Source organism: Xenopus laevis, chromosome 9_10L, assembly GCF_017654675.1.
Source record: "Xenopus laevis strain J_2021 chromosome 9_10L, Xenopus_laevis_v10.1, whole genome shotgun sequence".
Lineage (NCBI taxonomy): Eukaryota > Metazoa > Chordata > Amphibia > Anura > Pipidae > Xenopus > Xenopus laevis.
In genome coordinates this window covers 111,460,280-111,472,805 of record NC_054387.1, presented here as the reverse complement: position 1 = coordinate 111,472,805, position 12,526 = coordinate 111,460,280, and the positions used below count along the sequence as shown (strand labels likewise).

At 40.4% G+C, this 12,526-nt stretch overlaps 1 protein-coding gene across 3 annotated transcripts in view; it reads left to right on the top strand.

Moving 5' to 3' along the window:
• Nucleotides 1–12,526, top strand: part of eef2k.L (eukaryotic elongation factor 2 kinase L homeolog) — a 67,864-nt gene that overhangs the window by 38,246 nt on the left and 17,092 nt on the right. For all 3 annotated transcript variants that reach the window (XM_041575869.1, XM_018236450.2, XM_041575870.1), the window contains exon 6: nucleotides 2,439–2,610. In XM_041575869.1, coding sequence (XP_041431803.1) covers nucleotides 2,439–2,610 — 172 coding nt within the window. The remainder of the gene's footprint in view (nucleotides 1–2,438; nucleotides 2,611–12,526) is intronic.

Here is a 12,526-nt window from a genome sequence, read left to right as displayed (position 1 = left end):
TTTCAATTTTTTCCATTTTTTTCTCTCTATATATTAGTTAGCAAATATATGCAGAATGTATTCTCTAAACTAGGAGGCTCATTAAAAAAAATTGGTAAGGTGCAAAAGATATGGATAAAGCACCTTGTTTTCTAGCTCATAATGTATCCTTCTCTATTTATGCTGATAGGCAGCTTTGTACCCTTGTTGAATGGTGCTCCAGTGGGTGCAACTTTTTCTTAGCGGCAGCACTTGCAGTGGCTTAATGATGGCGCACCAGGCCGGCTGCAAATAAATCTTCAGATACGTAGTTAAGATTGCAGCTGCGGAAGCGACAATTTTTGCAGCTATAGAGGAAGCAGACCCTGTGTTTCGGGCCCCCTCCGCGACCATTTTGGGCCCCCTCCGTGGTCTGTTTCTTCTATAGTTACATCACTGAACACTTAGGGGCAAATTCATCAAGGTTCGAATTTCGAGGGGTTAAATCCCTCGAAATTCGACTGGGGAATAGAATCGAATAGGCAATTCGGGCGAATTTACGCGCTGGCGAATAGTCGAATTGGCGAATATTCGCCAGGCGAATAGGCGCTCGATCGAAGATTCGATCGAAGGATTTTCATTCGATCGAATGCCTTTTTATTCGATCAAAAACTTGGAAAACAAGCCTATGGGACTTTCCCATAGGCTTTTAAAGCAATTCGGTAGGTTTTAGGTGGCGAAGTAGGCAGTACTTCGACTATCGAATGGGCGATTAGTCGCAGCATTTTTTCGCTCGATCCAGTACTTCGACTATCGAATGGCGAATAGTCGCAGCGTTTTTGCGCTCGATCTATTCGAATCATTCTACTCAGGCGAATTTACGCCAATTCAATAGTCGAGGAGCACAAAAATTCGAAGTTTTTTTACTTCGAATCCTTCACTCGAAGTTAGTGAATCGGCCCCTTAGATACGTTATGGGTGTCACGCTAGATGCCTGATACTTGCATGTCATTCACAAGTTGCATCAAAATCCCTGTATTTAAATACAGGTCTCCCTTGTGCTAAGGACTTCACTTTGCTCCAGATGTCAACCAATAACACTATCACCAGGGCAAGTTGCAAAGAGCAAATGCAAAAGCTAAGTAGATTGCATACAAATTGGAATTTAGAGAGATAGCACTTGCACCTGTTTAAGGGTAAATAAGCCCTTAGGTTAGGTATTATAAAAAAAATATATTTTGTAGGTAAAGTATGTAAGAATATGCTGCCCTATTTTTTAGTTCAGTGTTAAGTGATAGCTACAATGCTTGGCTGTTGGAGATGTGTCATTAAAGCACATTTTGGCAAGCACCCAACAGCTTAATTTTGCTTTGATGAGGATTCTTCCAAAACACTCTGTAACCTGTAAATACTATGGGCACAGTGATGCATGCACTAAAGCAATAAATGCAGAATGTGCTCAACCTGGTATCTGCTCTGGCTTGCCATTCTAATGAGACTGACTTCTGTTGTGATTAATTATGAAGGGTGTGTTTGGCATCTGTCATCCCTGTAAAACATTGGAAGTGTAATTAAGACTCACAGAGGTCAGAAAGATGGAGGGATTTACCAGAAGCCTACGTGCTTGTGAGCCAGTCTGATCTATTTCTTTCTCAGCTGTAATTGGATATTTGGTATGGCCTTTAAGAAGAGCTGAGGTTCTTGTAAACATATAGACATGTAGGCCAAGGCTTGCAGGCAGTCACTGCTGCAAATCCGACTTTCTCCTTTCTTTTCATATACCTTGATTAGTAGTAGATTCAGTTAAGTAGTGCAGGTTCAGTGTCACCATTTGGGTAGGCCTTCACACTAACTTGTACATTATTGCAGTTTGGTTCCTTCCAATCAGTTCACCCCAATTTCTGCATCCTGGTCTTTCGTAGTCTAGTTCAAAATCTTTAATACTATACAGGAATGGGACCTGTTATCCAGAATGCTCTGGACCTGGGGTTTTCTGAATAAGGGATTATGAGATTTCCGTAATTTGGATCTTCATACCTTAAGGGAGTTATTTATTAAAATACGAATGTTAAAATCTCAAAAGGTTGAGTTTTGAGGCTGGTTTTGCTTCCAATAAGAATTAATTATATCTAGTTGGGATCAAGTACAGGGAGCGATTTTATTAGTACAGAGAAAAAGGAAATCAATTTTAAACATTTGGATTATTTGGATAAAATGGAGTCTATGGGAGATGGCCTTCCCATAATTCTGAGCTTTCTGAATGTACCTACCTGTACTAATATGTATTAAGGGAAAGGTAGAGCAATTATAATTTTTTTTTAAAAACAGCCCCGCAGCCCAAAAGGTACAGTAACGGCAAAAATAAGTACTCAAATTTTTATTTTAAACTGTCATTTAGATATAAAATAAAAGATTAGGATTATTAGGCATGGCAAACTTTTATTTAAGTATGTAAAAAGTTCACTTCATCTTCTTTGCAGGAAAAAACTCTCCAACTTCTCACACAAGCAGCAGTGGAAGAGTGCATATAATTATGTTGCCAAACGATACCTAGAGACTGTGGACAGAGATGTGTACTTTGAAGATGTTCGACTCCAGATGGAAGCAAAGCTGTGGGGAGAGGAATATAACAGACACAAGCCCCCAAAGCAGGTAACAGTGACTCTTTACAGCCACTTTTTTAATGGTATTGCAGGTGGTAATGCATATCACCTTTTGATAAGTTTGACAGAAACAGCAGATTTTTTTCCCCTCGGGAGGCTGAATTATCAATAATCATTAGCTTTTTACGGTGGGAAATTTCTCCCCAAGTGCATATTGCATCAAGTGGCTAGAATTTGGACAGATGTTAGTGCTCAATGATGCTGCAGAGGAACACTGAGCCCTAATACCCGAAGAAAATTAATCTATTTGACTGCCCAAAGCAGTCAAATACATTCAGAGAAGACAACATTTTTTCTCTAAAAGTCTAAAAATGTGAGATTTATTAATTGTTAAAACCTCAACAAACTCTCACACGAAACATAAAAAACGTAAAAGCAGTTGAAGTCCCATATAAGTCAATGGGAGCTGTGCTGAACCTATTGGTTTTCAGATTTTTTAAAGCAAGTAATTGAATTTTTAGAGGTTTTAGAGAGTTATTCGTATTTTTTAGTGCATCGTTCAGTGTTTTTACCGTTTGTGCTTTGTATATTCAGATCTTTTCTATTAAAGAAATAAGAAGGAATGCAATTAAAATCACAAGTGTTTAAAATTGCATTTTTATGAATGTTTAGCTGGCGAATATTACATCGTTCACTATCGATAAGCAAAGGTTAGTGTTAGCACCTGCTCTGGAGCTTTGTTAAATATTTTGTCACAAAAAAACTCTTTGCATTTGCTAAATTTTATTGCATACACTGAGCATGTTCGCAAAAGCCATTTGTTCGCATGCTTTACGAGGAGGTTGTTGAGGTCTAAAATCGTTCAAAAAGGGTGCAAACAGTGATGTTTACAACGGTTTTTGCCAACGTTTTTTGCTCTTAAAGGAAAACGAAACCCCCTCAAGGGAAGGGAATGCTGTATTTGGCGCTTGTGCAGTTGGAGCTGTCCAGTATTCGTACAAACTGCGCATGTGCCAAAAAGTTCAGTCAGTTGCCATAGGGAAGAGGATCTGAAGAAGACTAAAGACCCGAAAGATGGTGCACATGAGCTCCGCTGCACTACTCTGCATAAATAAGTGAGCATGCTGTCCAGGGGCACTTTCTGGAATAATGCACTATGAGGGTAGGAAGCAGGGAGGAGGGACTATCTAGGGTAGTAGATGGGTTTTTTCTTATTGGGGGGGGTTTAGTTCGACTTTAAGGGCTAGTCCACACGGGGAGATAGCCCTGCGTTTGCGGTCGCGGCGACAAAGCGCCGCGCCAGTCGCCGCGACCGGCGCAGGCGACAGTTTTGTATGGGCGCCTATGTAAAAACGCCTGTGCTAACCACACGAGGCGATGCGCTTTTCAACAGTCGCCTGAAAAAGCCTGGCGAGGCATTTTCAGGCGACTGTTGAAAAGCGCATCGCCTCGTGTGGTTAGCACAGGCGTTTTTACATAGGCGCCCATACAAAACTGTCGCCTGCGCCGGTCGCGGCGACTGGCGCGGCGCTTTGTCGCCGCAAACGCAAGGCTATCTCCCCGTGTGGAATAGCCCTTACAAAACATATTACATTCCCTCAATAGAGTTTAATCATGGTTTGAAAAAACTCTATTACTACTAAAATTTGACCTTTAAAAATGGGCTTCCCTTAGTCAAAATGGCAGTTTTCAAACAATAAATGTGACTGTTTTAGAGTAGAGAACACAACTGAGCGATTGATGTGCCCCCCCCACCCATTGGATAGATAACGAAGGTGGCGTCATCGGGAAGGCATTCTCCTGGCTAAGAATCGCTTCTGATTGACTTGTGATCTTGTTACACAGCATAACCACCAAAGGGCTATGTGATATCTCAGCCTATCAGGTTGCCAGATTGCCCATTGATCCACTTATTTGTTTTTACTGCCAGGAATGATGTCATGGCTGAGCTTTATGGAAGTAAATCAATGCTCATTTCCCAAGAGCTCATTAAGAGTGAATAATCCATGCACAGCACAAACTGATGTCCCATTAACAAAGTTATTAGGCTTAATGGTCTATGAATTTTAGTTTTACTAATCTACACTTTAGATGTAGCCTTTTGCAGTAAATTCACAGGCCTGAAATACCATAAGCACAGTGTATTTATACAGAACCAAACTCACCTTTAAATCATATACAGATTTCTAGGTGACAGTCTCAGCTACAGTGTTCATTAAATGATTCTGAATACGAGCCATATTTATGAAGTTGAAAAAAATTGAACTTCTAGGCCCGATATTTATCATGCTGTGTAATAATCCTATGCGTGTGTAGATATTGGTAAAATTCAGGCATAAAAAAAGTTGTGCTAGAATTTCTGACGTGATACAAAACAGCAATGCTAAATTATAGATGATTGAAAAATGTTGCTGCGTTTCACAGTGAAAAAATGCCATAGACTGTTATGTATAGAATAAAAAAGTTGTGTTGTTTGTTCTTTGCTGTTTTGCAGCAAAGAAAAATGGGCCAAATTCGCCCCTCACTAGTCTAAATTATTTAGGGATGCACCGAATCTGCTAATTGGGATTCATCCAAATCCCGAATAATTTATGAAAAAGTTAAGGGGTTTCTCTTCCTATCCCTAATTTACATATGCAAATTCAGGTTCGGCAAGGCATGAGGATTCGGCCGAATCCAAATCCTGCTGAAAAAGGCAAAATCCTGGCCAAATCCCGAACTGAATCCTGGATTTGATGCTTCCCTAAAATTATTGAATTAGTCTGGTGTTAAAAAAAAATACTTTACCTTTAAATAGCCTGTGAATGTCTGTAATGGATGATTTCTATGATTGTGACGTATGCAGTTAATTCACATTAAGCTTTTTATAAATTAACACTTTAAAAATATGCACTTATGATGCAGGTTTATTGTTTCTGCTCAAAACAGTAAGATGTTTTTGCAGTTTGTTTTAAAGACTACAAATCATATGATTGTGTTAGCCCTTGAAGTGACTTTTTGATGGACAGATTAGAATGGTAAATCCTCATATCTCATCCTATGCAGCTATTTATACCCTGTGCATGAGCTTCTTTGTCATTTCCGTATCGACCAATCACTTTGCCTCCCAGAGGTTAGCAATCCATCGAGTAATGGAACGGAAGGATTTCTGTTGCTTGGCAATAAGCTTCTTACAATAGGCGAATATTCAGTATTATTTACTATTGGAGGACAAGTGACCTAGAAATTGTATGTGTAATTTAGCAAGATTAATCATGAGATTAGATGACTGCTTACAATCAATAGGGCCAAGGCTAAATGAGCTACTTTTTTGTGTTGTTTTAGGGCTCTTACACATGAGCGTTTTTACCTGCGCTCCCCTGCGTTCCGTTTTTCGGCGTTCAGCCGCAGGGGAGCGCAGGAATAGACGCATTTAATTAAAATCAAATGGGGCTGTACTCACACAGGCGCATGTAGGCGCCGAACGCAGGTTGAGACGCAACATGCTGCATTTTTCCTGCGTTCGGCGCCTACATGCGCCTGTGTGAGTACAGCCCCATTTGAAATAATTAAATGCGTCTATTCCTGCGCTCCCCTGCGGCTGAACGCCGAAAAACTGAGCGCAGGTAAAAACGCTCATGTGTAAGAGCCCTAAGTGTAAGTCTATCATTTGGTTTCTAAAACAGCTGAGCCCTTCATTCCCACAGCGATAAGTGAGTTTAGTTTCCAGGAGTGAGTCTATCAGCTTGGCTGCAGTCACAGGGAAGGTGATGCCTAGTAGTCCAGGTATAGGATCCGTAATACAGAAAGCTCCCAATTACGAGAAGACCATCTCTCATAGACTCCATTTTAATCAAATAATTCACATTTTTTCTCTGTAAAAAAACAGTACTGTAGCTTGTACTCGATCCCAACTAATATATAATTAATCCTAATTGGAGCCAAAACAACCCTATTGGGTTTAATTAATGATTACATTATTTTTTTTAGTAGACTTAAGGTATGGAGGTGCAAATTACGAAAAGACCCCTTTTCTGCAAAACTCCAGGTCCCGAGCATTCTGGATTCAGGTTCCACACCTGTATTCAATAACTGTAGAAAATGAAGAGGCGCTATTAATTTGCTCACCTGCTTTTGCACTATGTACCTGCTAACATGGTGTAACAGCATATTACTTTTTCAAACATTATGGCATGAAGATTGTCATAGCTGATCCCTAACCTGATACATGCCCAGATAGTCAGGCAGTATGATATAAATCATCTGCATGATCTAGGAATGTATTGCCAGCTTTACAGGTTCATGGTATTGCAGTTGGTTATTTTCAAATAAAAGTCTCTGGGTGATCTTACATGATAGTTCACCTTTACGTTAACTTTTAGAATGTTATAGTATGATAAATTCTAAGCAACTTTGCATTTGGTCTTCATTTTTTATTTAAATTTTTTTTTTTAAAATATTTACCCTTTTCACTGACCCCATCTAAAAAAGAAATGCTCTTTAAAACAACCATGTATTGTTATTGCTACTTTTTACAAATCTTTCTATCACAGTCCTTTCTTATTCATATTCCAGTCTCTTGTTCAAATCAATGAATGGTTGCTGGGGTAATTTGGACCCTAGCAACCAGATTGCAGAAACGGCAAACTGGAGAGCTGCTAAATAAAAAGCTAAATAACTCAAAACCACAAATAATTAAAAATGAAAACCAATTGTCTCAAAATGTCACTCCCTACATCATACTAAAAGTTGAGTTAAAGATGAACAACCCCAACCCCTTTAAGTCAAGCAATTCTGAGGTCTCCTTATATCCCTGTTTTAGTGCAAAGTAATTTGTCTGTTGCTCACTGAATGTTCCTATGGCAAATACTTGTACTATCAGGTGGGATTAGTTTGGATTAGGAATGCACCAAATCCAGGATTCACTTTGGGATTCGGCCTGGATTCAGCATTTTTCAGCAGGATTTGTATTGGGCTGAATCCACAAGTGTCTGGTCGAACCGAATCCAAATCCAAAAAATCAAGTGACTTTTCTTCAGATAAACAAGGAATTCAAAAATGTCTTAACTGCGTGCTGCATGCCTGGTACTCTTATCACCCTTTCCCCCTAATTTGCATATGCAAATTAGGGTCTTGGTTTAGTTCGGTATACAGCCAAATCTTTCACAAAGGATTTGAGGATTTTTCGATTCGCTGCAATCTTAGTTTGAATTGCTCCATTTCGGCAGAGACACACGGGCAGATTTGGGGAGATTAGTCGCCGAATCTGCCCTAGCCAGCACATTTGTGATAGAATCTTGAATACTACTAAGTGTTTTTATGCACGTCCGTTTTCTTTAATATATAAAATTATTTTAAAAAGGGTTGGAACAATTGCGTGGCTAAGGCTGTTTAATTCCATCGAATGAACAGACTGGCGTCCGACTACAGTGGCAGCTCAACAAACCTGCAAAAACACTGGTTAAGTACTAAATAAACATTGCATCTGAATTATTTTGCTTACTTTTCTCTGGATCAACAGCAGTTCATTAAATGCCAACCCCTGTGAATCACTCTTCACTTTCAGAGCGTGACAGTAAGACCTGTGTTCCTCCCCCCTTATCTCTAAAGAGGGGTATTGTTAAAAAGTGGCCCCTCACCCATGCAAATTTGCACAAGCACACAGTCCTAATGGCTTCTCTAAAAAAAAGTTGGGGCAGGGTAACATTTTTCTGGAAAAGCGCTTAAAGGGGTGGTTCATTTTTAAGTTAACATTTAGTATGTTACAGGATGGCTAATTCTAAGCAACTTTTCAATTGGCCTTCATTTTTTTTATTTTTTATAGTTGTTTATTTGCTTTCTTTTTCTGACTCCTTTCAGCTTGCATGTAGGGTCAATAACCTCATCTAAAAAGCAAAGAGCTCTTACACACGGGTGTTTTTTGCAGCACTCCCCTGCATTCCGCTTTCTTCTGCACTCAACTATTGTCAAGGGGGCTGTACAGTAGCGTAACTAGAGGGGGGCGGGCCCTGGTGCGTGACACACAGCCGGGCCCGCCCCCCTCCGTACGGCCCGCATTTTCAGTGGCGCACGGGCTGCCGGAGGGCCCTGAGGGGTGTGGGCCCTGGCCCGCTCGCACCCCCTGCTCCCCCGGTAGTTCCGCCACTGCTCACACAGACACATGTAAGCACCAAAGGCAGGTGAAATGCAACATACTGCGTCCCATTGGCGCTTACATGCGCCTGTGTGAGTACAGCCCCCTTGACAATAATTGAGTGCATTTACTGCTGGCAACAACATATTTCACGCCTACAAATGCATGCCGAAGTTGCTTTAATTTTGCCAATGTGAATGCTGATTAGCATCTGCACCGGTAAATGGCAAGCAACTTGCAGTGTGCCATATTTCATGTCATCCACTAATACACTGGAATTCTGGGGGAAATGCTACATTGTGGGTAAAACACGTGGCAATTTGTATGCACTTTGCATTTATGTTACTAGAGGAGCCCTTCTGAATTAATGACATTTACGGCATTCACCCTAATATGTGACTGTAACAGTAAAAAGCTAAATGGTGTTGGTTACACAGGAGGTATTCTACAATGCCAGTTAATTTTTGAAGTGTGGAGGTTTGTGCTGAGGAGATTTCTCGGCTGTGTGTATGTGTATGTCTGTGGTAGATAAGCCGGGTAATATTTAGCATAGCTGTTGACGCATGTCTTCAGTTCTAACTTGTAACATAAGCAAGCGAGGGACGACAGCTGTGGCTCTCTCAGGAAGAGAACAGAGTGTACGCTACGTGGTTTATATACAGCTCCTGGGTGTGTGCTGGACGTGAGAAGCAGCATTGTGCAGGGACTTGTTTACATACTGTGAAAAACGTGAGGCACTGAGAGAAAGCAATGGCCGGTCCATCATGTGATCTCTTGTCTCATTCATTATCAGCACCACCCCGACAAGTCTTTCCACTGCCAGTTATACATGAGACTTGTTCCCCTGCTGGCCGATCAGATCAAAACCTACCTCAGAACATGGCTTCAAGCAGCTGTCAGCTTTGTTTTATTGTCTTTGTTTAGGCCTGTGTGAGCCTAATAAATGCATTAATACACACACGTATATATAATGTGAATCATATCAGTTTAAATAGTATTGTTTTATTTCATTTTGACATACCAGTTTCATGCTTTACATGAGCTAATGTTATATTATTGATGGACCTGTTCTAAGCAGCTTTTCAGTTGATTTATTTTGTATGTTGTTTTTTTTTTTTTAACTTCTCACTTTCCTGTTCTGTCTCTTTCCAGCCTGTAAGTTAAAATGCTATCTGGTTAAAAGGGGTCACTGCCCCTAGCAAAAAAAAAAAAAGAAGACTTTAAAACATTAGGGTCCGGGCACACGCTCAGATTCGGGGGGTTTAGTCGCCCGGCAACAAATCTTCTCTTCTTTGGGGCAACTGGCGATTTACATTCTAGCCGACGGGAGGCAGTTTGGGGCAATTAGTCGCCCCGTAGAAGAGGAGATTTGTCACTGGGTAACTAATCTCCCCTGACCCTTATTGCAATTTAGTTCTGTATTCTTAGTTCTATATCTATGCTACTGTTCATCTTTTATTTTGATTTACAAACTGATTCCGGGTTATTAGGGTAATTAGCCGCAAAAACAACAGCAGCTTTTCATTGAATTATGTTGGCTACACCCTAAAAAAAATTTTTATGTGAGGAAAAAATAATCAGCAATAGTAAATGTCTAAAATTTTACACTTGCTGAAAAAATGTACTGGGAATTTTCCTTAAACATTCTTCAAATCTTTGAGATTTTCATATATGTGTCTCTATTTCTCCCTGATTTCTATGTCTTTACAAAAGTTTAGGAAGAATCATTGGGATTGGCTGTTCATTGGGATGGACACTCTACAGCTATGGCATACCTCCCAACTGTCTCGTTTTCAGAGGGACAGTCCCTCAATCTGCAGTCCCTCGTTTGTACTGGAAAGTCCCGATTTTCTCTGCACTGAACAGCTAAAAAAAATATACAATGTTTCTAACTTAATTGGCTTTTGGCAGAGAGCCCAGAACAGCTAGAGGTGCAGATGAGATACATTGTAGCAATTTTGAGATAAGTAATTGTAACAATATCAGATAACAGGTCTCTTGGGAGACTCATAGCTAACTGAAGAAAAAAAATCAAAGAAATATGTTCAAACTTTCACAACCTGCCAAATTTAGTAAAATGAACATGGTAATTAGGAGGTGTGGCCACAAAAATGGGCGTGGTCAAAAAAATTAGCCACGCGCAGCAACTTTTTTGACCCTCTTTCTTTCTTTCTTTTTTTTTTTTTTTACAAAATGTTGGGATGTATGCTATGGGACCTGTTATCCTGAATGCTCGGACCTGGGTTTTTCCAGATAACAGATCTTTCTGTAATTTCAATCTTCATAACTTAAGTCTACTAAAAAATCATTTAAACATTGAATAAACCCAGTAGTCGTGTTGCCTTTAACAAGGATTAATTATATCTTAGTTTGGATTAGGGATGCACCGAATCCACTATTTTGGATTCACCCAAACCCCCAAATCCTTCACATAAGATTCGACCAAATACTGAACCGAATTCTAATTTGCATGTGCAAATTAGGGGTGGGAAAGGGAAAACATTGTTTATTTCCTTGTTTTGTGACAAAAAGCCATGCAATTTCCCTCCCCGGTTCCGGCACCAGAATTTGGCTGAATCCTGCTGATAAAGGCAGAATCCTGGCCGAATCTCGAACTGAATCCTGGATTCGGTGCATCCCTAGTTTTGGATCAAGTACAAAGTACTGTTTTATTATTACAGAGAGGAAAAGGAAATCATTTTTAAAAATTTTAATTATTTTCATAAAATGGAGTCTATGGTAGACAGCCTTTCTGCAAAGCAGAGCTTTTTGGATAACTGGTTTCCAGATATGGATCCAATACCTGTATATTCATTTCTGAGGTATTCTGACATGGATATATTGTTACACAAAGCATTTATGCCGCTGTCCTCTTTCAGGGATATTCATCACAATAAATTTGCCTAACACCACTGGTAACCACTTTCCATCCTGCTGAATATTTAGCTTATTGAATATATACTCTCAGAGGTTTTGAACTACAACTCTAAGCATCCTACCAACAGGAGAAGGATATGAAGGTCAAGATTTGGGGGGCACCTACTGTAATGTATAAATGGAAGCAAAAAATTCTCTTGTGATAATTGTATGTACAAATTCCCTTTAAGTAAAATTGGAAGTGTTTGCAGAATGTGTTTGGGAATTGTAATCAGAGGATTAAGGAGATCTCTTTTGCTCACTGAAAGGATTAGGGCTAGTCCACACGGGGAGATAGCGACGCGTTTGCGGTCGCGGCGACAAAGCGCCGCGACAGTCGCCGCGACCGGCGCAGGCGACAGTTTTGTATGGGCGCCTATGTAAAAACGCCTGTGCTAACCACACGAGGCGATGCGCTTTTCAACAGTCGCCTGAAAAAGCCTGGTGAGGCATTTTCAGGCGACTGTTGAAAAGCGCATCGCCTCGTGTGGTTAGCACAGGCGTTTTTACATAGGCGCCCATACAAAACTGTCGCCTGCGCCGGTCGCGGCGACTGTCGCGGCGCTTTGTCGCCGCGACCGCAAACGCGTCGCTATCTCCCCGTGTGGACTAGCCCTTATGGTGACCAAAACACCTCTTGTCGTATCTGTCTTTAGCAAATGTTAAATAAATAAACCAGCGTCAGCAGCCTCATGACCATGCTGCTTAGACGCTGGCAAGTAACATTGCAACCACCAGGAGCGAGTTCCTTTCACCTGGGAGAGACTATTAAAGCAAAATATGTGCTTGTAATATATGAGTGCAATAAATGTTTTGATATTAAAGAGGTTTTTACACTATTTAAGTACTTTTACTCTGTAGAGACCTATTGCTGCTGTTTGAACTTTGCTGAACTTTGGTACTTGATGCCATTAGTGAATTTGTAAAGCACAAATAA